This window comes from Podarcis vaucheri, assembly GCF_965113315.1.
Source record: "Podarcis vaucheri genome assembly, chromosome: 13".
Classification (NCBI taxonomy): domain Eukaryota; kingdom Metazoa; phylum Chordata; class Lepidosauria; order Squamata; family Lacertidae; genus Podarcis; species Podarcis vaucheri.
The window spans coordinates 360,982-385,493 of record NC_138751.1 but is presented as its reverse complement, the minus strand read 5'-3'; the positions used below and the strand labels follow the sequence as shown (position 1 = coordinate 385,493).

At 51.6% G+C, this 24,512-nt stretch overlaps 2 protein-coding genes across 3 annotated transcripts; one reads left to right on the top strand and one right to left on the bottom strand.

Annotated features, from left to right (window-relative positions):
• Positions 1–930: 930 nt before the first annotated feature.
• On the top strand, positions 931–16,538 carry ZMYND15 (zinc finger MYND-type containing 15). The gene is made up of 14 exons (XM_082197670.1): positions 931–1,018; positions 2,239–2,577; positions 4,134–4,362; positions 4,856–5,011; positions 5,890–6,050; positions 6,166–6,321; positions 7,128–7,214; positions 7,668–7,784; positions 9,726–9,814; positions 10,402–10,503; positions 11,748–11,877; positions 12,067–12,125; positions 14,683–14,843; positions 16,291–16,538. Exons 2-14 carry the CDS (start codon positions 2,241–2,243, stop codon positions 16,472–16,474), a joined length of 1,968 nt encoding a protein of 655 aa, XP_082053796.1. The 5' UTR covers positions 931–1,018; positions 2,239–2,240; the 3' UTR covers positions 16,475–16,538.
• A 197-nt stretch (positions 16,539–16,735) lies between these two features.
• On the bottom strand, positions 16,736–23,821 carry LOC309517982 (uncharacterized protein). Of its 2 annotated transcripts, none has more exons than XM_082197722.1 (5): positions 23,565–23,821; positions 21,415–21,496; positions 19,701–19,783; positions 19,150–19,276; positions 16,736–18,492 (listed from the first exon to the last, which is right to left on the bottom strand). In XM_082197722.1, the coding sequence occupies exons 1-5, from the start codon at positions 23,670–23,672 to the stop codon at positions 17,573–17,575; spliced, it is 1,320 nt and encodes a 439-aa protein (XP_082053848.1). In that variant the 5' UTR covers positions 23,673–23,821; the 3' UTR covers positions 16,736–17,572. The 2 variants fall into 2 exon arrangements, with proteins under 2 accessions (XP_082053848.1, XP_082053847.1); XM_082197721.1 differs by lacking the exon at positions 23,565–23,821 and adding an exon at positions 21,703–22,121.
• Positions 23,822–24,512: the final 691 nt, after the last annotated feature.

The window sequence follows — 24,512 nt, the reverse complement described above, 5'->3', positions numbered from 1 at the left end:
AAGGCTCGACAATATGGGGTTTATTTAGGATTTATTTTGTGCGTTTCTCCCTAAGCTTTGTCACATCTTTTTTGTTTTCATAAACCACCCTGGATCCTTATTGCTCCCTCCCCCTTTTTTAAAGAGGAAAAAAACAACTGAAATAAGAGAGACTGGAGGAGGGGCTAACCAGAGGGAGGGGATGTGACTAAAAATGGCTGATGATTTGGGGAGGGGAGACAAAGGGGTCTGCAGAGGAAGTATGTAGGCTCCCCCCCCCAGGCCTGAGAGTTCAAAAAGTGGGATTTGGCCCACTTGGAATGGAATTTATTTATTTTCTGCATTTGCAGCCCAACTTTCCCTCCAGGAACCTCAAGGTGGGGCTCATGGTTCCTCTCCCTCCTCCTCATGGAATCCCCACAACAACCACCTTGTGAGGGAGGTCAGGCCAAGAGAAGGCAGTGATCGCCCCCCCCCCCAGGTCATCTTCAGCAAGCTTTACAGCCACTGGGTGGGGGATTCGAATCCCCGTCTCTCCCAGATCCTAGTCCTCATTGAAGCCCCACAACAGGCGGAGTGGCAGTGCCTGCCCCGTGCCCTTTTGTCCAAGTGGGGATTCAAAGCCTGGTCTTGCTCCTAGTCCTCCTGGAATCCCCACAACAGCCCTGTGAGGCGGGAGGCAGACACTGCCTTGAGCTCACACCCAGCAGCCTTCATGGCTGGCTGGGGGCATTTGAACCCTGGTCTCTCCTGGGTCCTGGCCCGCCACTCTAACCACTACACCGCCGCTGCCTCTTTTGACACCCTGACATCTTTTCGTGGCCTTCAGGGTCTGCTCAGCCTTGCTGGGCCACAGCGATGGCCTCCTGCAGGGAGCTCCCTTTCCGCTGGCGATGGGACCCAGGTGTCCGAGGGGGCATCAGAGGAGGAGGCTCTGGCCGCCCCTCCGTCCGTTGGCCTGGCCAGGATTCCAGATCCCTCTGATGTCGTAGCGGAACAGAGGGGCCCCCATCCACCGACTGACCTCCAAAGCGGTCAGGTAGGGGGGGAGGCCTAGGTGGGCCCTAGGTGGGGGGCAGGACCCCATGCCAGGGGGTGGGCAGGACTGATGGGGGCACAGCTGCCCTCTAGGGAACCCCTCTCTATGACCGGGGGAGGGGCGGGACTCACCTGACTGTTGGTGGCAGTTGGGACTCACCTGAATGGAGGCCACTTTCCCCCCAAAGACGACCCCCTTTGTGGGTGAGGGAAACGGGGGACAGAGAGAGGCGGGGGAAGCACTTTCATTGCATTTATTTATTTAATAATAATAATAGTAATTTTAAACAGCACTGAAAATAAACAATATAGAATAAACATTACAAGTAAGAACACAGAAAGGAAGGTATAATATATGAATACAAAAATTAAGAATTACAATTCCATATAGAGTTATCTAATATATAGATATGATTATTATCCAAATACGCACACACAAAACCCCCATTATATTTGGTATAAATGGGTTCCAAATTTCATTACACTTTTATCTTATTTCGAGTATTCGCAGGCCCAACCTGTCGGATTTTCACCTTTCAAATTCCAAAAATGAGGGAAGCCCAAAGATATTTTGGTTAGAATACTATAATACAATTTAGTTTTGCTTGGTAAATAAAATGTGTGTAAATCTGTGTAGAAATCATGGGAAATGACTGGCAGATACTTGCAGTTATATACTATGTATTCATATTAATATATTATACATATCTTATATGACCAGTCAATTTCAAATTAATTTTCTTTGGTTTTCTGAGAGTAGTTTATTTGCTTCTTTATCAAACCTACCAAGCTAAATGTTGTCCAGTCACAAAAATAGTAGATTTAAATTCCTCACACCCCAAAATGTTTTTAAGGAAAAGTGCAAAAATTAAGTTTCACCCCTAAAATGACACACCCTGCAGGAATTAACCTCTCCTTAGAAATCTCCAAGGAATCATAGTATGGAGAGTTGGAAGGGGCCCGTGGGTCATCTAGTCCAACCCCCAGACATCCAGGAACCACCTGTTTCATAGAAACTTAGAACTGTCGATTTGGGTGGGACTCCAAAAGGCCATCCATCCCAACCCGCTGCAAGGCAGGTAGATGCATGGGAGTTTGTCAGGGGTTGAGGGAGACGCACTCTGCACATGCACAGAGGCTCCCTCGGTGTCCGGGGGGGGGGGCTTTGGGGGTTTTCCCTGCCTGGCTGATGGAGGCCTGGCCCCGCCGCTCTCCCTGCAGGCATGGAGTTTGTCACTGGCTACCGGGCCGAGATCCTGGACTTTGCTGAGCTGCTCTTCAGCTGGTACCGGCGCTTCCTGTTGGACTCGGCCTGCCGGCGAGGCAGCGAGCGCCGCAAGCGCCAGGAGGGCTCCATCCGGCGCCTGCCCCCGGATCCGGCCCTCTGGGTGCTGCACGCCTTGCCCAACCGGGCGCTGGCCTTCACCGTGGCCGACCCGGGGCAGCAGGTGGGCGGCCGCTTCTACAGCGAGGAGGCGCTGGCCCTGGGGGACCTGGAGCGCTTCATCACCTTCGTGGGCGCCGGCGAGGAGGATGACGATGAGGCCACACCTGAGACAGGTGAGGGGCACTGGAGGCGGCAGGGCTTGGGGCAGGTAGCCACAGCATCCTCGGAGGGGCCACCAGGGCTCGGCTCTGCTCTGTGTGGGATGTGATACCTAAGTAGCAGTCAAGTGCAACATTCCTTGTTTTCCTAGAGTGGACATGCAAGGGGATGTTTGGTCCAGCCAGTCAAAAACTTCCTGTTTCCTCCTCGCTGGGCTACCCTTCCTTTGCATGTGACTAGAGGTGGGCGTGACCTTACCTGTCCAGGTAACACAAAAGGACAGGACATGCAGCACTCTCTCTCTCTTCGACTTCCTCCATCGTTGGAGCAGCTTTTAGCTAACGGAGGTTTCGAATGTCATTTTGTCCAATTCTGCATAGTCCATTAATTTTGCCTGCCATTCTTCCTTCATCGGAATTTCTTCTTGTTTCCATTTCTGGGCCAACAATACTGTTGGTGCGTATAAGAACAGCTTGACATCTTGTCTATTAATGTCTTGGCCTATAATACCAAGTAAAAATGCTTCTGGTTTTTTAAAGAATGTATATTTCAACATCTTCTTCATCTCATTATATATCATTTCCCAGAAGTTCTTTACTTTCTTACATTCCTACCCCATGTGATAAAATGTTCCTTCTTTTTCTTTACATTTCCAACATTTATTATTTGTCTTATACATTTTAGCTAATTTCACTGGTGTAATATATCAATTTATACATCATTTTCATAATATTCTCTTTCAAAGCATTACAAGCTATAAATTTTATCCTTTCATTCCACAACCTTTCCCATACCAGGAACATACAATTCAATACCGAATTGTGTGATAATGAGAGGCTTAAACAAGCCTGCAAGCAGCTCTGTAAAGGGGAATTCACTCTGCTAAGGAAAGGGACTTGCTAGCAGCACAAGTTAGGAAGGATATTAACAAGCAAGATGTCCTCTCCTGCCACCCGGAACATTCCCACACTTGTCTCCGCAGAGGGAGGGGGAATCAGCGCTTCTGAATGCCCCTTGCTGGAAGCCACACGAGGGGGGAGCTGCTCTCGTCGGTGGATCCTGCTTGCCTGTTTCCTACAGGCAACGGGGAGAACAGGATGTTGGACCAGGGCTCTTCTCACATTCCCATGGAGCCTCCAGGCCCAGGAACAGTCTATCCCGAACCCTCGGTCCTTAGGGGCATTTGGCTACTGGGAGGACAGGAGGTTGGATCCAGCCAATGGCTCTCCTCACACGGAGGTCAAGCTCCGAGGGCCTTCTGGCAGTTCCCTCCCTGCAAGAAGTGAGGGTGCAGGGAACCAGGCAGAGGGCCTTCTCAGTAGTGGCACCTGCCCTGTGGAACGCCCTCCCATCAGATGTCAAGGAAATAAACAACTATCTGACTTTTAGAAGACATCTGAAGGTAGCCCTGTTTGGGGAAGTTTTTTAAAATAATGTTTGATGTTTTATTCTTTTTTTAATATTCTGTTGGAAGCCGCCCAGAGTGGCTGGGGCACCTCAGCCAGATGGGTGGGGTATAAATTATAATTATTATTATTATAATGATAATGATCCTTTCGTTCTCCTGCAGGCCAGCCGCTCTGGCGCATAGACCACCTCCTGCTGGTGACGGACGAGCACGGCAGCATCCTGGGCTTTGACTTCCAGCTGGGGGGGTCCTGGGCAGGGGCCATGGGGGCCGAGCAGCCGCTGGAGCCCCGTGCCGTCGCCCTCCTGTGCCACAGCATGATCTGCCCTCTGGGCGCAGGGGAGCCACGCAGGCCGAAGCTGCTGACCGTGGGAGACGCGGCCTTGCACAAGTGAGAGGCTGCGCCACTTGGTTGCAGCGCATGAAGCAGCTTCCGAGGGGTTCCTCCTTTGGTGGCAGGGCGGGGGGGGGGGGCACAAAGAGAAGAATAAGCACATTTTAAAAGAGGTTGTGCAATACATTTGCCCCCACCCTTTTTAAAAGAAGCAGCAAGAGAGGAGCTGACAACAGAGACCCCATGTTCAGGGGCAGTGCACCTCCAAGGCCCAAATGGCCTGCCAACATGGGGCTACCTGCGCTTCGCCCTGCCTTGGGACTTCCTTGAGGCACCTGGGCCAGCTAGAGTTAGCCAGATCCCCCCCGGAGAGGGAAGGGGGTGACCCATAGCTGGGGAAGGGCAGCCGGTTCTGCTGCTGTTGCCCACAGGTCCTCCTGCCCTCAGGCTTCCAATGGGAGAAGAGGTGCTCTTGTGGGTCCCATGGGGCATTTGGCCACTGGGCGCTGGTCCCCCTTGGGCCTGATCCAGCCGGTGTCCTCCTGTCCAGGTCCCTGGAGCCGCTGCTCTCGAGGCTGGGGGTGAAGATGAGCAAGGGCCCGATGCGTGGCTGGGGCCCCAAGCCGGCCTTCACGTTCCCCACCACCCGTGTGCGGGCCTGCCACGTCTGCAAGAGGTACAGCTTCGAGGGACAAGTCACGGCGTGGTGAGCAGCACCCCAGAGAAGGTTCCCTCCCCACCCCCGCTCTCCATCCAGGCACGCCCGTCGCCACACACCAAAGACGCTTGTGCCAAACCCCAACTCTTGCTCTGCCACACCTTTGCAAAGCAGGGGGAGCCCAACGGGTGCGTTGCCGAAGTTGGCACCGGGTTGCCCTTTGCTGGAATTCCTTCATGGCCGGGGTGTGGGATGTGAAACACAAGAGCAGTCAAGTACAACATTCCTAGAGTGAACATGTTTACACATGGGGAAGAGTGTTTGTCCAGCCAGCAGGTAAACTTCCTGCTTCCTTCTGGGCTGGGACAGACTTCCTCTGCATGTGACTAGAGGTGGGTGTGGCCTCACCTGTGCAGGTAACGACAAAAGCAGAGGGCAGGGCAGCCATCTCTCTCTCTTTGACTACATGCATCGAAGAAGCTTAGCCAAAGATGCCCTCTTGGCTTCCAAGAGAGGACAAAGGGACTGTCTTCTTATGAGATTATTTCTAGGTATGTGTTACTTTTCTAAGCTAAGTCTGCCTCCTGGGATCCTATTGTGAACAGAATGGTGTGTGAGTAAACCTTTTTATACTTTTATAGAAGACTGTGCTGTGTCTTATCTTTTATGAGGGAATAAGGGGAAAACACCAGAGCAGTTATTATAGAGGCTTTAGCGATCCTGAGCAAATGCATCCGCTAGAAGTTTAAAAAGGGGACTGTTACTCTGCTAAATTGTGGCACTTGTTAACACAAGTTGGAAAGGATATAATCAGACAATATATCCTCCTCCGGAGGTTGGTCTGCAGGACCCTCGGGCGTCCCTTCTGACTCTCTCTCTGCTCCCCCAGCCCCTTCCCGGCCTGAGCAGCCCCTCTGTCCCCACAGCCAGCACTGCAGGGCCGTCCTGTACTGCTCCGAGCGCTGCCGCAAGCTGGACTGGAACCACAGCCCCGAGGACATCGGGCATCAGTTCTGGTGCCAGCGCATGGCTGCGTACATGAGTCGCGCCCGGGAGCTAGCCAACCTTCCTTTCACCTTCACAGCAGGTGGGCAGCTGGGGCGAGCCTAGGGTCAGGGGGTCAGGCGCTGGGGGGAGGCAGAGTCTGGGGTCCGGAGAGGCTGAGCCCCCCACCTCATCTTCCCCGTGTGTTTCCCTTCCAGAGGTGACCAGCGAGAACTTCAACAAAGAGGGCTTCCTCTCTGCCAGGGGTCTGACCCGCGGCTACTGGGCTGGAGAGAGCATGCTGGTCAGAGCGCCCGACTATGGCGTGGGGCTCCAGGGGGGTCCCGAGAAGCCCGTGCCCTTCCTGCAAAGCGGTGAGGGGGCAGCGGGCCTGTTGGGTGTGTGTGTGTGTGTGTGGTGCAGACCCACGGAGTCCAGGGGGTGTGGACAGAAGGGGGGCCAGGAGCCTCTGCCCCACCTCCTTCACAGCAGGACTGGGGGGCATCGAAGCAGCTGGGTGAAATCCTTGCGAGGGAAACTGTGGGACTCCCTGCCACCGGAGGCAGTCTTGCTTCCAGATGCCTGCTGCTGGAAACCGCAGGAAGGGGGAGCGGCTCCTGTGAATGGATCCTGCTCGTGGTTTCCCCATTGCGCTAGGTGGGCCATTGGCCTGATCCAGCAGGGTGCTGCTTTCGGCCCTGTGGAGCTTCCATGCCCAGAAGCAGTCTATCTGTGTTCCTAGACTCATAGGGGGTATTTATCCACTGCAAGAACCGGCGGCTGAACTAGATGGGCCAATGGCTCTTCAGGATCAGTCCAAGATGTCTGGGCCGTCTGGGGCAGAGGAGAAGATGGCGCCTCTCCTTGTCCTCCTCCTCCTCCTCCCAGTTCCTTGCACAGAAGCTGCCTGGACTGGCAGTCGAAACTCCCTTCTGCGGGGCAATGGGGCAGCAGCTCCTGTCCCCCTGGAGTGGGGCTGAGGGGTTTCCACATGCTTGTGGGGTGCACAACCAGCTGTGTGGCACCCACAGTTCTCTCGAACAGAGGCAAATGATTGGGGGTGTGTGTGCCACTACTGCCCCCATCTCTTCTCTGCCATCTCCCGGCTCCCTCTGCCTAAGGCTGGGGCAGCTCCATTGCCCTACAACCTTCCTGACCAGCCTTTTTCTCACCCCCCTAGGGAACCCCTTTGAGGCGCTACGGCCGGAAGGAGGGACGGCTCTTCCGCCAGCCCCCCCAGAGCCTCCCATGCCCCGGACATTCTTTGGTGAGACAGGGGGTCGGGGGGTGGGTGGGAGTCAGAGCTTGCATCTTGCAACTGATGTACAACAAGGCCTTTTCGATGGTGGCTCCCCACTTGCGGCAAGCTTTCTCCAGGGAGGCTTGCCAGATGCCATAATTACACATCTATAGGCACTGGGGTGTGTGTGTGTGGGGGGGAATCCTTTTAAATCAGGCATTCAGCTTTTAATCACCAGTGGCCTTTTTGCCTGGGTGAAATGATTGAAGCTAGGTTTTCTAAAAGAAGAAGATTGTCTTTTAGATTTATATGCCAGTCTTAACATCCACATGTGCCTGTTTTTTGGTTAAAATAATGCAACTTGCTTTAAATCGCCCTGACAAAAAAGCGATGGCTAAATCTGATTAATAGCCATCCTACTACCCGGGGAAAGGGGACGGTCCCACTTCTCTGACTCGCTGCTGCCTCCCCTCCCCACAGGGTCCTGGAAGGAGTATTACCAGTGGCGGGGGCTGCCCCTCGGAGCCCCTCTGGCCGTCCTCCTCAGCTACCCCCTCACTGCCTACTACATCATCACCCAGCTGGCCCCTCAGCACTGTGAGTATCGGGGGGGGGGGTAGGCCCCCAGCCCCCTGCAGGGTTTGTAACATACATGAAACAGAGAGAGAATGGGCGTAAGAAGAGGCAGGAATTAAAAGACGAAAAGTAAAGCTGTAAAATGGGTGCATGGAATAAGCGTGTCTGCACAGGAGTCAAAGGAACAAGTAAAGAGAATTATCAGCATTATCAGGTCTGTTTCCAGGTCTTCCAGGCTTGTCTTGAAAAGGGCGGTTCTGTCATATATGCTGTAAAGGGAATTCCAGGTCATACAAAAGGTGTCTGCCGCTTCTACTCCTCATCAATATCCCAAATTACTGTATTTTTCGCTCTATAACACGCACCCGACCATAACACGCACATAGTTTTTAGAGGAGGAAAACAAGAAAAAAAATATTCTAAACGAAACAGTGGATGTATGATTTTTGTGGTTCATGCTGTGGCCACAGACATGTGATCTGACAGTGAGTTTGGAGTAGCCCAATGCAAAAATCCTGAGGATCCATGTGGATCCATGCTTTGTAACCATGTTTTTGCACCACTGCGGCCCCACAAAACAGTGGGTGCGTGATTTTTTTGGTGCAGGCTGTAGCCATGGACATGCTATGTGATCTGATGGTGAATTTGGGGTGACCCAGTGCAAAAATCCTGAGGATCCATGTGGATCTGTGCTTTGTAACCACGTTTTAAGTGGGGAGGGAAGGAAAAGCACTCAAGGGACAAGGAGCACGCGTGGGGCGGGTGGAGAAGGATGCTGTTAATAATGCAGAAGAGGGGTATAAGAGGAGAAGGCTCCTCTCCTCTCCCACTTTGCTCCTTTAAAACAAGCAGGCTCTGCTTTTCTTCCTCCTCCCCGCTCCTCCCCGGCTTAGCGAGCTGAAAAACTTTGCTGCTATGTAGCGAGCTGAGTGGGGAGGAGAGAGGGACAGAGAGCCTGCTTGCTTTAAAGGAATCAACCGGACAGGAGCCGCTTACACTCGTGTAAGCGGCTCCTCTCCTCTCCCGCTTTGCTCCTTTAAAGAAGCAGGCTCTCTGTCCCTCTCTCCTCCCCACTCTGCGGCTCTTTTCCCGCTTTGCTGTTTCAAAGCGAGCCACAGAGGAGGGAAGGAAGGGGAACCATGGATCCTCTGCTCACGACTGCAGCAGATCCCCCCCCCCCGCCACCCGTAGGCATTCCCTCCACAACACGCACAGACATTTCCCCTTACTTTCTAGGAGGAAAAAAGTGAGTGTTATGGTGCAAAAAATACGGTACGTTTGATTCTCTCCATGGTACCTCTGTTCCGGCGACTAAGCTGTAAGATTCGCACGCTGTTCCCCATTGACTTGCAATTGCTATTTGTTCTGCCAAGACTGTAGATAAGGCCAATTCTTTTGACTTTATACCAACATCGACATCATGAAAATATTCAGTAGCATTAATTTTGGACAGCAAACCATAGTTTCTTTCGTAATACTTATCCTCCTGGTCAAAATCCCCACCTGGCCATGAAGCTCACTGGGTGAACTTGGGGGCCAGCCACTGCCTCTCTCAGCCTAACCTTCTTTGTGCAGCTCAGAGTTAACCTGTGGAACTCCCTCCCACAGGAGGCAGGGATGGCTGTAAAAGAGGGCGGGACAAATTCATGGAGGAAGAGAGGGTTGTCGGTGGCTCCTCGCCAGGATGGCTCTGCCCTGCCTACAAGGTCAGAGGCAGCGATGCCTCTGAATCCCAGTTGTAAGGGGGAGCTGCTCTCGAGTTCAGATCCTGCTCCTGGTCTTCCCATAATGGGCCCTATTGAGAGTCCTCTATTTCTCAGGGGCGTCTGGTCCCTGTGGGAGGAGGGTGGTGGGCCACAGGCCTTATGGAGCAGGTTCTCCTGATGTTCTTCGAGTCAAGAAACACTTTCCAAAGGTCCTTGATGACTCCTGGTCTCTCCCCGCCTTTTCTTCTCCCTCCAGTTCCTGAGCTGAATATCCTGAACAAGCAGTCTCTCAAGATCCACGTGGTAGAGGCAGGCAAAGAATTTGGGGTTCTGATGGTCTTCTGGGTACGCGGAGGGTCTCCCCAGTGGGGCAGAGGTGCAACTGGGTGTGAGGGAGGGGGTGTCGAGGGAGAGCTGGGCAAACTGGTACCACTGGTTTTGAAGACCAAGGAATTCCTTTCTATCTATTTCTTATTGAAACTTACGGATACACAATTGGAAAAAACATCATGCATCTTTGTTCTAATATATGATTACGGCATCAAGACTTTTAATATGCACAAAGGTGGAAAGACTCACCGTTGCCAAGACTGGAGGAACGGTTATTAACTTAGCCGAGAGGGCAAATTTGACATGTTTAATCTGAGAAAAATCATTGTCAACATTTACTAAATATTGGAAACCTCTCATAGACTTTCTGCACGTTTGGCCATCACTGGTTTAGAGTAAAGAACAATCAGCCATCAAAAAACTCAGAGAGCTCTTCCTGCTTTTCTAAAGCTTCATGGAAGATCCACAGACATTCCTATTTCCTCAATACACAGACATTCCCATTTCAGTGTGAATTAAACCAATTATATGTAACAGGAATTACAGGAAAGTTGCTAACATCCATTCATTTTCTCACTTCTGACCCCCCTTCCCTCCTGCAGGAGTTGTCAGTGCTGCTGCCCCATGTCTCTCTGGAGCTTCTGTTTGTGGGGGACGCCCTGCCCCCCCAGTTGGACGGCCAGCAGTTTCTCCTTCAGAGGGATGTGAGTCTGCCTCTGGGGAGAGGGAGGGAGGGGGGAGGGAGGAACAGCCAGGGGCAGATCTACTATGCAACCAATGAGGCTTCAGCTTCAGGGACCCTGATCCCCTCCCAAAGTAACTTTAGACCACATTGCTTAAATTTTTTAGGTCTAGTAGTCCATATTTGAGTCACAGAAATCAAAAACGGTAAGGCAGAGGAATTTTTTATTCACACCAGGGACTTTGGACATGTGAGATAGTCCATTACAGCAATTTTAATCCAAATCTTAGGTGTAGTAGTTTATTTTATGTGAGGATCTGTCATGGAACATCCCCACAGTATTCCCCTGATCAAACAGGCTTGTAACTCCATTAAAAACAAACAAACAAACAAACAAATAAAATAATAATAATAATAATAATTTATTATTATTATTTATACCCTGCCCATCTGGCCGGGTTTCCCCAGCCACTCTGGGGGGCTCCCACCAGAATATTAAAATACAATAGTCTTTCAGATATTAAAAGCTTCCCTAAACAGGGCTGCCTTCAGACGTCTTCTAAAAGTCTGATAGTTGTTTTTTCCTTTGACATCTGGTGGGCAGGCGCCACCACCGAGAAGGCCCTCTGCCTGGTTCCCTGTAACTTCGCTTCTCACAGTGAGGCCTGACTTGTTTTTGAGAAACCCATGCTGGGCCTCAGTAATCACAGCATTGTTTTCTAAGTGTTCACACACTGTTGAATTATCTGTTCTGTGTCAAGTTCACTGGTTGGTAGTTACCTGGGACTTATCCCCCCCCCCCATTTTTTGAAGATGGGGGTAACATTTGCCCACCTCCAGTCTGTAGGAACCTCACCTGTTCTCCAATAATTCTCAAAGATCATAGACAAAGGCTCTGAAATTACACTCTCGAGCTCCTTTATTACCCTTAAATGCAGCTCTTCAGGCCCTGGAGATTTGAATTCATTTAAAATAGCTAGGTGTCATATTTGCCATCCCGTATCAAAAGCTCCAGTAGATAAGGTCTTTCTTTAATCTTCTCTAAATCTTCCAACATGCAGCTTCATTGGGTGTCCACAGATTCCCATGTCACCAGAGAGGGCAGGAAACTTCTCCTCCTGGTTGTTGTTAGCACCCCTTTTCCATCCCAGTTGGTGGCCACCGCTGTCTCCTGTGGTTCCCATGGCTAACTCTGCACTGAATTAGGGGCTCCCTTGATCTGACAGAAGCACTTTGTGAATCCCCTCATCTCTTCCCCCCTTCCAGGAGGAGCAAGGCGTCTCTGTCCGGCCTGGCCTGGCCCCCAGATGCAAAGGGGGGCGGCGTGAACTGCAGTTTGGGTTCAGCGCCCGCCCCTACCACCTCCTGCAGGCGCCCAAGCCGGACCTGGTCATTGGTGAGAGTAAAGGGGGAAGGGGCCAGGAGAGGACGGGAAAGTGGGAAGGGGGTGCAGGGATGGGCTGGGCCAGAGAATGAAGCAATGGCGGGGGGGGGGTAAGAAAGAATCCAGCTGAAGAATGGGGTGAGGAGGCTGTCTCTATCTGATGTGGAGAGTTCCCCATGTTGACACACCCCTTTTGTCCAGGGTTCAACTCTGGATTTGCCCTCAAGGAGACTTGGCGGAGTTCTCTGCCACGACTTCAGGTAAGCCGAGCCCACTCATCACGCAGTACTTAGAAAAGGGGTCTCCCCCTCAAAACTCCTCCCTCCATCCTGTGGAATGACATTGCTGTGACATCATCTCTTGACATCACGGCTGCGGGATACAGTACTTTGGCTCAGCGTACAGCGTTGTGACGTCAGACATGCCTTTGCTCTGCTTCTGAAGTGACGGCGTCTCCCGTCTCCCGAGCCCAATTCTCCAGTTGTGATGTCATCAGGCCTTTGCTATGATGCTGTGACCAACTGACACCAAGTAACCGCCTCAGAGCTGGTGAAATAACTGCCCCGGGGTTGGCGGCAATTCACAGGCATTTGTCTTCCAGGCTGAATTTTGATTCTAGAAATGTAGGCATTGAAAATCTTGCAGAATTCCAAATTAGGAATGCAGCTGAATTTAGAAGATTCAGAGAAAAGAGTAGTAAATGGTCAGCTCTGGCTGTTTATCAGCAGAGTTATTTGGGAAAGGGAAGGCACACATACAAAAACACCCTATTCCTTTTCAAAACTGAAGTCTGAGAGCTCCTGGTCTCAGCATAGCACATTCATGGTTTCTGGGACATAACGGCTCTGTACAAAACAGCTCCTGGGGCAGCAGAAGCCATGGCAGAGGCAGTAGGGTGTACTGGTTAGACTGCAGGCGGAAACCAGCGTTCAAATCCCCCCATGAAGCTCCCTGGGTGCGACCTCGAGGCGCCACCTGTTAGCCTAGCCCAGTGTTTCCCAACCTTTTTTGGGCAAAGGCACACTTGTTTCATGAAAAAAATCTCGAGGCACACCACCATTACAGCCCCGTGACGTCAGCGCGCAGCGTCACGCCGGGAGGGACATGAATTGCTAGCAAATTACATAATCACCTCCTTGAGGGCTGGCTCATCTTCTCTGAAGGCAGAACCCCATTAATTAACAGCACAGACTCACACCATAGCCAAGACGAGGGGGGGAAACCTCAGTCATGCACAGTCATGCACATGTGGGGGCTAAATGAGGACGAAGACCGGGCAGAGAGCAGGGTTCAAATCACCCCACCTGGCCAGGACAATCCCTGGGTGCTCCCTTGGGCCACTCGCCTGACCCACCTCGCAGGGCTGTTGTGGCGAGGATAACACGGGGAGAACCACGCGCGCCCCCGGGAGCTCCTTGGAGGAGAAAGCGGGCAATGAATGCAATGCACGAAATATATGAGAGGCGACCAGGTTTTGCAGGTGAGGGGGCCCCGCCAGCCTCCGCTTCCAACACCCGGCACAACAACGCCGAAGTTCCCCCCCGGGCTCGGCTCGGGGAGCAGCGCTGCTCCCCCCCGGCTCCCCTTCGCCCTCCCGGCTCTCTCTGCCGCCCACTGGGGACCCCCCTCACCTGCCAAGTCCGGAGCGCTGGTGGAAGTTGCATGCATGCATGCATGCAGGGCGCCGCGTTGCCATTGCATTGCACTGCACTCCATGCAACGCCTGCATGCATGCATTGCCTTGCACGCCCGCCAAGGGGTCTCCCCGCGGTCCGATGCGTCCCCTCCGGCGCGGATGCAGCATTGCAAAAATAACACACACCCCCGACGCAGCCCTACCTGGGGGGCAGCCTCCGCCGCTCCGCCTCCGCGGGGATCCCCGGGCTCCATCCTGCCGCCCGATCTCCGCGGGGGCGCAGGCAGGCTGCGCGGGGTCTGCGCGGAAGAGCCCCTGCCCGCCTGGCCGCCGCGCTCATTCCATGGCCGGGAGAAGAGCGCTTCAAAAAAAAACGCCCAGCCCGCCAGGCCACGCTGGGAAACGTAGTTCGTGCACCCCGCACGGGATCGGAGCCCAAGGGCGAGGGGACTACGGATCCCGGCAGCCCCCGCGCCGGGGACGGAGGGGGAGAGGCCGGGTGCAGGGATGGAGGGACGGCAGCCGCCAAGCCTTGGCCGAGAGCCAGGAAGGGCCTCCCCGGAGGAGGAGGGAGGCGCAGAGCAGGAGGGAGGGAGGGAACCCCAGGGGTCATCTAGTGACGGCGCCCCAATCGAAAATTTGACTTTAAAAAAAAAATCTTTTTTAATTTTTCCCACGGCACACCAGGCAACATCTCGCGGCACACTAGTGTGCCGCGGAACAGTGGTTGGGAAACACTGGCCTAGCCGACCTCACAGGGCAGGAGAACCTCAGCCCCTAGGAGGGAGAGCCAGGCTGTAAATGCAGCAAGTACATAAATGCACCAAGTACAGGCCATTATATAGGCAAGGGAGACCCCCCCCCTTGAGCGATGGAGCTGCTGGGTCCTCGTCCCCTCACTTCTCTCTTCCTCCCTCTCTCCAGTGGTTGTGTAGTGGTGAAGAGCAGTGGACTCGTAATCTGGTGAGCCGGGTTCGTGTCTCTGCTCCTCCACATGCAGCTGCTGAGTGACCTTGGGCCAGTCACACTTCTCTGAAGTCTCTCAGCCCCATTCACCCCACAGAGTGTTTGTTGTGGGGGAGGAAGGGAAAGGAGATTGTTAGCCGCTTTGAGACTCCTTCGGGTAGTGATAAAGCGGGATATCAAATCCAAACTCCTCTTCTTCTTCTTCCACCTTGAAGTCCCTTCGGGTGCCGGCCTACTTCACCGAATGCAGCGAGTACAGTTGTGCCGTGGATGAGGCCGCTGTCTCCATGGCGACGGGGGGCAGCGCCAGCCCTGCCCAGATCAACCCTTTCCGCTCGCCTTTCCGCCAGGCCGGAATCGACAACGCCATGCCCTGGTGGGTACCCCAGCTGCGGTTCTGGCAAAGCCTGTCACTTCTGACCTCCCCCCCTCTGCCCCAGAAGGTAATTTTGGATGCCCCTGACCCCAGTCCATAAAGCAATGGAAAGGGGCTCTCTGACCAATGTCCCGCTGACTCCTGGCCTGGTCAGTTTTTCTCCATCATGGGAAAAGCTTCCCAACCACCTTTCTGCCTCCATCTTTATGGCACTCCCCCCCACCTCCAGCAATGCTGGGGGTTGGGCTAGATGACCCTTGGGGAACCCTTCCAACTATGGTTCTCTCTCCTCCTTTCCAGGAACTGCACTCTCTGGTTCTGCAACTCCCCTAAATTTGCACCCTTTGCCGACATCCATCCATTCATCGAAAGTTCCCCGGACCCTCTAGGGTAGCAGACTAGAAATCCCCCGTCCAACAGCACCTTTTGAAATGAACAGCAGGGATTCCTAGACTCACAGAATCCTGGAACCGTAGAGTTGGAAGGGGCCGGGAGGGTCATCTAGTCCAGCCCCCTGCAATGTAGGAATCTTTTCCCAACGTGGGGCCCAAACCCCTGACCCTGAGATTGAGAGTCGCCTGGTTTCTGACTGAGCTGTAGCCCAAGAAAGACACGCAGTTCCCGATAAGGAAGCCTCTGAAGCTTTTTTCTGCTTAGTGCTAATTCATATTAGTATTAACAAGTAATCATGCTGGCTCAAGCCACACAGATTTCAAGGGGGAGGAAGAAGGTCAGGATCAGGTCCAAGGGGGCCCACCTGGGCCAGGCCAGCCTGTCCTTGCAGTGGCCAAATACCCTCAGGAACTGAGGAATCCAGATAGACAGTCTCTGTGCCTGGAGGTTCCAGGAGGACTGTTGCCTCAGGCAGTGGCGTAGCATGGGTTGTCAGCACACGGGGCAAGGCAAGTAATTTGCGCCCCCTAACCCGTGGATTTGCGCCCCCTAACCCTAACCCCCAGATGTTGCGCCTGGTGCGGCCGGCCCCCCCTGCACCCCCCACGCTACGCCACTGGCCTCAGGCCCAGGGGACCCCCCCCCCGGCCAGCATTCTGTCCCCATAGTGGCCAAGAAGGCGCCCCAAAGGGAAGAAGCCCACAAGCGGGATTTGAGCGCAACAGCTCTCTGCTTTCCTAACAGTTCCCAACAAAACTGGCTAGCTCATTCTTGAGCGTAGGGCTGATAATGCCAAGGGTTGCCGGTTCAATTCCCGCAAGGGACAGCTGCCTATTCCTGCACTGCAGGGGGCTGGACTGGGTGATAAATTCTATGTTCACCTCTGGCAGAGGAGACCAGTGTGGCTCATAATGGTTGATAGCTGCTTCCTCCAGTCCATGAAATTGCCTAATCCTCTCCCAAAGCAGTGCAAGTCCTGCCCCAAGAAATGTGTGGCCGCCACCAAGAGGGCCCTGCTCTCCCATTCACCCCCTCTGCCGCCTCTCGCCGCCAGGTACTCCAACGCCTTCATCTTCCACCTGATCTACAAGGCATCCTCAGCCAGCAACCACCGGCAGACCCCCGCCCCTCTGCCCCAGGCCCTGCCACCCAGCGGGAACGCTGACCCCCCCGAGGCAGCCCGGAGTAGGCGCAAGGAGAAGAGGCAGATCCGGGCGGCAGGGCGGCGGCGCAAGTGATAGGGGTGTGGAGCACAGAAGGGAGAGGGCAAGGCGGGCAAAATAATAAACAGGAATGGGCAAACGGGCTTCCGTTTCTTCTCTGGCACAACTGCCCCCTGGGTGAGGGGCCCACAGAAAGGGTGGCGCCTTTGAGAGATCTGTGGGTCACCTCCCTCTGTGCTTCAAAAGCAGCACGGCTGCCATTTGGGGGGGAGGCCATGATCCCTGCACGTGCTGCGTCTTCCAAGGTTTCGAATCAATTTTGCAAGAGCCCCCGAGCTCCTTCCGGTTCCTTTAATGTGGCTAAGAATAGAGGCAAATGATTCTCAAACGGGCAAAGGAATTTCAGAAGGGAGAAATGAATTTCCATAGGGGCAGATGTGAAATTCTGCACTTAGGCAGGATGAACCAGATGCACCAATGTAGGGTGGGGACACCTGGCTTACTAGCAGTACATGTGAAAAGGATTTAGGGGTCTCGTGAACACAAGCTTAACATGAGTCCACAGTGTGATGCAGCAGCAGCAGCAGCAAAAAAAAAAGAGATAGTTGCTGCTAGCTAGGCTGCATCAAAAAAAGTATGGCATCCAAATAAGTGTAAGTAATAGTCCCACATTATTCTGCCTTGGCCAGACATTGCCTGGAGTCTTGTGTCTAGTTCTGGGCACCATCAATCGAGAAGGATGTTGACAAGGTGGAATGTGAGCAGAGGAGGTGACCAAGATGATCAAAGGTCTGGAAAGCAAGACTTAGGAGCAGCAGTGGAGGGAGTTGGAAATGTTTAGACTGCAAAATCTTTGACATAGAGGAGATAGGATAGTGATCTTCAAGTATCTTCACATGGAGGATGGAGCAAGCTTCAAGTTAGAAGTTAGAAGAAAGTTGATTCCAATTGAGCATCTGGAAGAACTTTCTAATGGTAGGAACAGTTCAGCTGTGGAAAGGACTGCCTAGAAAGGTAGTGGACTCTCCTTCCTTGGAAGATCTGAAGCAGGTGGTCATGTGTCATGGGTTTCAGTTGAGATTTTTGCAATGCAAGTGGCTGGACTAGATTCTACAATTCTCCCAGCTAGCACTTTGAAAGGGAGTTCGGGGAGTTCGGACTGAAGCCCTTTCCTCATTTCAAGCACTGATATGGTTTCTCCCAACTATGAGTTCTTTGATGGGAAATGAGACTGGACCTCTGCCTGAAGCTCTTTCCACATTCCAGGCACTGATATGGTTTCTCCCCTGTATGAATTCTATGATGGGACGTGAGATGGCAGCTGTCACGGAAGGTCTTCCCGCACACCAAGCAATTATATGGCTTCTCCCCACTATGAGTTCTTTGATGTGAAGTGAGACTGACTCTGTAGCTGAAACTCTTTCCACATTCCAAACACTGATATGGCTTCTCCCCTGTATGAATTCTTTTATGGGGAGTGAGACTTGTCCTGTGAATGAAGCTCTTTCCACATTCCAAGCACTGATATAGCTTCTCCCCACTATGAGTTCTTTGATGGTGAATGAGACTTGCCCTGTAAATGAAGCTCTTTCCACATTCCAAGCACTGATAGGGTTTCTCGCCTGTGTGAATTCTTTGGTGGGAAGTGAGATAATCTTTCCGATTGAAACTCTTTCCGCATTCCAAGCACTGGTAAGGTTTCTCGCCTTTGTGAATTCTCTGATGGGAAGTGAGATCGGAGCTATGACTGAAGCTCTTTCCACATTCCCAGCAATGGTGTGGTTTCTCCCTTTTATGAATTCTTTGATGGGAAGTGAGATGATCTTTGCGATTGAAGCTCTTTCCGCATTCCAAGCACTGATAGGGTTTCGCCCCTGTATGAATTATTTGATGGTAAGTGAAATGAGCCTTCTTACTGAAACTTGTTCCACATCTCAAGCACTGATATGCTTTCTTCCCAATGGAATTCCTTTGATGGAAAGTGGAATGGGAGCTCTGGCTCAGGTCCTCTCTGGACTCTGAATATCTATATGACTTCTCCAGTATGTGGATATTGTCATGGGCTCCCTCGTTCTTCATTTCAAATTCATCTCCTACAATGGAGAGAGAATTGGATTAGAGCCTCAGGAAGAAATGGGAGACCCAAATGATTGAACAATTCTAATTAACACTGATAGTAACATTGATAGTGGAAGAATGGAAGGGAGTTAAGTGTGAAGTCTTCCTACAGTGTACACTGCCTTTGTTGACTAGTGTTCACAAACATATTTATGAGAACCTGTGATTTTGTTTGGCCCAATCACAGAATCCACTCCACCTCAAATGCCAGTCATATTTCTGCTCAATGAAATTGCAACAGAATCAAGAAGAAAAATGCTGACAGCCTGATCATAGTTTAAAAAGGTATAACCAGAGAAAAATGTCTGCAGACAAAACAGTAGATAGCCCTCCACTCAAGGCAGGAGTGCCATCTATGTGGGGCCAGGTGGTCAAGGCTTCCCCCAATTTTCAATGAAGGGTCTGGGCCCCTCCAAAGCTCTGCGGTGGCCCCATATGACATATCAGCATGCCCCGCAAAGTGCAATTGCAGGCGCAAGGCAGAGCACCTGATTCAATGTGAGCTGTGGGGCTGTTAGAATCCCAGATGCTGTAGGTGGCGCTGTTAAGCTCCATCAGAATCTGGGAGATTCGGCACACAGATCAATGTAAAGAATTTCAAACAGATATTATGATCCAACAGGGAGCTTTACCGAGAGAGGCCATGATTGCACGATTCTCCTCCATGACTTCCTGATGCAGAGCTCTCTGGTCAGGATCCAGCAACGCCCACTCCTCCTCCGTGAAATGCACAGCTACATCTTCAAAGCATACTAGGCTCTGAAAGAAAAGGTCTCCCTTTCAGAAAGCATAAAGATTATCTATCACACCTTGTTCTCTTGCACGGGGGCTTGGGGAGGTGGAGAAGAGGGGGGAGCCCTCAACTGGAGGGGCTGGGCAGGCAAATTCTCACCACTAGTTTTTAAAGTTTCTTAGCTGATTTAAAGCCTATTTTAGCATTGACCAATAACCATAGAAATAGAACTGCAGCAACTGATAAATAATGCTAGCAACATTCAGGAGGAGAGTTAAGATGAGGTGGCTGTTCATTACTCTCAGCAGATAAACATGATGGAAAGGCATTTTCAGCCTTTCTTAAGGGCAGATTTGACGGAAGCAAAGAGGAAGAGATTCATTTGCGCCCAGAGATGCCCTGGCTGCCCCACCCCTCCGCCTCTTTCCCCACAAGGCTCCTTCTCCCTACCTGATCTGCTTCCACATTTGCTGTTTCCCCTCTGCCACCAAGAAAAGATGGATTGGGAGGTTTTTCTGGCATCATTCTGTCACCTGCAAGAGACAAAGGTAAGTGGGGAGACAGGAGTGCCTGCCTCTCTCAGAGGTGAAGCACTGCTTCTCTAGCACCAGACTTATTATTATTTATTAAATTTATATTCAGCTCTTCATCATAAGGTCTTAGGGCAGTTCACAGAATAAAACACAAGATAAAAATACAATAAATAATTACTGTGGTACCTCAGGCTAAGAACTAAATTCGTTCCGGAGGTCCGTTCTTAACCTGAAACTGTTCTTAACCTGAAGTATCACTTTAGCTAATGGGGCCTCCCGCTGCCGCCGCATGATTTCCATTCTCATCCTGAAGCAAAGTTCTTAACCTGAAGCACTATTTCTGGGTAGGGGAGTCTGTAACCTGAAGCGTCTGTAACCTGAGGTACCACTGTAAAACCAAAGAGTGACGCAATACCCCTTCTTCCTGCAGTCACAAATTAAAAGGCTCTACCTAGAATATTAATCAGCCCAAGGCCTGGTTGAAGAGGAACGTTTTCGCCTAATGCCTAAATATGTATCATGAAGGTACCAGGGAAACCTCCCTGGGAAGTGCATTCCATAAAATGGGGAACCAGTACAGAAAAGGCCCGTTCTCGTGTTGCCGTGCTCCAGACCTCACATGGCGGGAGCACATGAAGAATGGCTCAGATGATGATCTCAGGTCTGGGGTGGCTTATATGGGGGAAAGTGGCCCTTGAAATATTGAAGTCAAGAGCCGTTTAAGGCATTTTAGGTCAGCACCAGCACTTTGGATTGGGCCCAGAAGCTAATTTGGAGTTAGTGCTGTCAGGCCAGGATCAGTTCTTATGCCCAATCAGTCTTGTCCCAGTGAGTGATCTGGGTGCCGAATGTTGCACCAGCTGAAGCTTCCAAACCGATTTCAGAGGCAGCCCTACGTAGAATGTGTTGCAGTAATCTAAACTACAGTTAGACAAAATAAGTTAGCTGTCCCTGTCCAGGTAGAGGCACAGCCAGGCCACCAGCCGAAGCTGATGTTCCAAGACACAGAGGCCACTTGAGCCTCAAGTGACAGCAGCGGATCCAGAAGTATTCCCAAACTACATACCTGCTTCTTCAGAGGGAATGTTACCCCATAAAGAGCAGGCAACCCCAAGCCAGTCTGAGGGAACCCCCCCCCCAACAGTGCCTTAGTCTTATCTGGACTGAGCTTCAGTCTGTTGCCTCTCATCCAGGCCATTACCTCACGAGCCAAGTGCATTTTGTCACTTGTAGCTAATGCGTATTTTAATAATGGAAAAGGACATCTTCCCTCCTTGGGGCTCTTGGTCGATGGTATCGAAAGCTGCAGAGAGGTCAAAGAGAATTAACGGGGGCATATTCCCCCTGTCTGCCTCTCGGCAAAGGTCATCACACAGGGCAACCAAATCATTTTCTGTGCCTAAACCAGGCCTAAACCCTGATTGAAATGAATCTACAGATGGACCTATAATAAGCATCACATGCTGGGTGCATTTTGGCATTTTAACCAAATGATTATTTTACTAGTGCAAAAAGACATCTCCCCTCCTTGGGGCTCTTGGTCCCAAATGTCTTCCACAAAAAGATGAAAAGAAACCATGGATTAATTTGAAAACCAACACAATGGGACCAAAGCACTCCTTCTTCCTTACCCAATGGCCTCTCTCTTGCGCTGAGCGGAGTCCTTCCTTCCTCAGGGTAATCTGGGCCCATTCCTGCAAGCAGATTCTTTCCCTTAAAGAACAAAAATGATTCCAAACAGAGAATGGGGAGAAGTGTTAGAGTCATAGAAAAGGAATGACAGAGGCAAAAACTTTAGAAGTAGCCCATATCATTATCTGGATGTTTTCCAAAAAAGAGGGGCCATTAGTAGAGCATTTGGGTTTGTTCTCCCTCCTGTTGGAGCCCCTTGGGAGAATTAAGAGGAAAGTCTCTCTCACCTGCTTCCTCTCCTCCGCCTGACTCAGGAGGAAACCTTCGGCCAGGGCCACTGCCTGGGAACTGGTCTCTGCTCCACATTCCCTCACCCAGCTCTCCATCTCCGCTGGAAGGACAGCCAGGAACTGCTCCAAGATCACCAGGTCCAGCATCTCAGCTTTCGTGTGCCTTTCTGGCTTCAGCCACTGACAGTCAAGGTGGAGGAACCGGCTGCAAAGTTCTCGGGTTCCTTTGGCCTCCTGGGAGCAGAACTGCCTCAACTGCTGGCTCTGCGCCTCTGAGCGAAGGGTGTCCTCCTCTCCCAGGATCTTCTGCCCAGAGCTTTCCCAGAATCCCCCACTGCTTGCAATTTCCATGGCAGGGCCTCTTCCTACTTCAGGGACAGCTGAGCCTTGCTCATCCATCTGTGCTCTCAGGAAGCCTCCAAGAGATTGGAAGGGATCTTTTTTTTCTTCTGCCATGTTCTGTGTGTCTGAAAAGAGGTACTAGGAAATCCTAAAGCAAATGCATTCCACCCCCCCCCCCATAAATCTGACACAGTATCAGGAGAAGAAAAAGGTTTTCTGAGTAAATGTATAAGAGTCTTGGTAGGAACCAGGATTGGACTGGACCACAGAGCTTTCTCTAAGAAAAAAAAAGGAGAAGTAAGCCTCTTGCTGTCTTAGAAGGAAAGTGACCAGGCCAAAAGTGGAGGCAACTGAAGGGGTTTCTGTGACATGAATCAGCCTGGCTGACCCTGCCTTTCAGTCAAGGAATGAATTCAGAACAGGAAATATAAGTGAGTCATTTGTACCAAGTTTAATATGGATGCCAGGCTAGAGTGATCCTCAGGGCTTGCTCTCCTTCCCACCCCTCCGTCAGGACACATTACTTTCCTGCTTCTGTCCCGTTTTCTAGCACTTGGAAGCTCCAATGTTCTCAAGGTAGATTATGGGGGTGAGGTCCCTTTTTCTTTGTTCTGAGGGGCCAGATCCCCTCCAGATTTTTGTAGGGTTTACTCCTTAGCCTTTTACTCTCCAGAAAATGTCCCTCAAGGCAACAGAGGTTTGGATTCAGAGTTTTCCTTTGACAGGCTACCTTGCCCAATGGATGAGCCCAATCTGCTGCTCGTCTCCCTCTACAGTATCTGAAGAAATTGCCTTCTTAACTGTTGAAGCCACAGATGGGTCTCATTCACTCAATCCACTAGAGGCAGTCTTCACATGCAACAGAACTCACCTAGGGCTATCATCACCTGCTGTAGCTGCCTAGAGAAAGCCATTCTCGGGGTGCGGCCACTGTCAAATGCTGACAGCTTTTAGGAACCACATGTGAGAACAAAGGTGGAGGAACTAGCCAGAAGGAGCCCGTCATTTCCCCACCGCAGATACCGCCCCTTCTCTACCACCCCATTTCCATCTCGCCTAGGCTGCTAGCCCCAGTCCCTTTGGGATGGAGATGACGTGGACAGGGCACTCCGTGCTCCGGGATTATTGCAATGCCTGCTACGTATGTGGAGCTGACCTTGACGATGAATCAGAATCAGCTCCCAAATCCCGCAGCCAGATGATGGGCTGGGCTCCCTCTCCTTATTCATGGCATTTCCGCCCACCCTTTTCTCCCAGGGGCTCAAGGGGGCATCCAGGGGTCTCCCTGTTGTCCTTTGATCCCCACAGCAGCCCTTGAGAACACCATTCATTCCTGTTTTAAAGCAGCTGCATTGCCTGTCAGTTCCTTTGCAGAGCCAATTGGGTGGTTGTGTCTTGGGGTGTGGATGGGGCTGGTTGGGGGCTCCCCGCCTGCATGAGCTGAACAGGACCCCCTGACGCATCCCCCCCCCGCTTCTCCCCAATGCACCCCATGGCGGAAGACAAGGGAGACTCACCAGGTTGCAGGAGGTGCAAAGCAGAAAGACAGCAACTCCCCCTCCCCCTCTCCTCAGTGGCAGGGAGGAGGGGCTTCTCATCTGGAGGACTGCCCCCCCCACCTTCATTGCCTTTTCTCTCTAGGAATCCAGCTCAGCTCCTTTTAACCCTGGCAATGGCAGGCACACTCAGCCCCCCCCCCCGCAGAGCGGGAGACACGTGTGTTGAGCACCCAGAGCTGCTTCATTGGGGGGGGGGAGCCATAGGAGTAACCAGGATTTATGGTTTTCGGGGGGGGGGCAGGACACCCACCTGTCCCCATCCTCTCTCTGTTTTTTTAAAAAATAATATTTATTACATTTTCCATTTTAACAGTCCAATAAAGACATTAAAACACTCCGAATGATGATGCAATCAAAAAGGCCAAATATTCAATGCTGAATTATCTATCTTTGGGCAACTTCCCATGCTCTGAAGTCCTCTCTCTAGCTTTGTCTAGCAGATTCAAAATGTAATTTGACAGCAACCATTGTTTTAAATTCCTTTCGTTTGACCTCAGAAAAATACAATTTCTACAATTTCTACTTTTAGTTAAGCGCTTTTATTTACCTACTTGACTGAGGGTGGGCTAGTTGCCCCCCTCCTGTGCCCCAGTCTTACTGAAAGCAACCCTCTGCAGCACCTTGAGGACAGGAATCTTAGCCAGACCTAAAGCCTTGGGAGAGCCTGGCTGCTGGATAGTAATAATAATAATAATAATAATAATAATAATAATAATAATAATAATAATAATAATAATATTTATACCCCACCCATCTGGCTGGGTTCCCCCAGCCACTCTAGGTGGCTTCCAGCAAAATTTGTTGTTGTTGAGTCGTTTAGTCGTGTCCGCCTCTTTGTGACCCCCTGGACCAGAGCACGCCAGGCACTTCTGTCCTCCACTGCCTCCCGCAGTTTGATCAAACTCA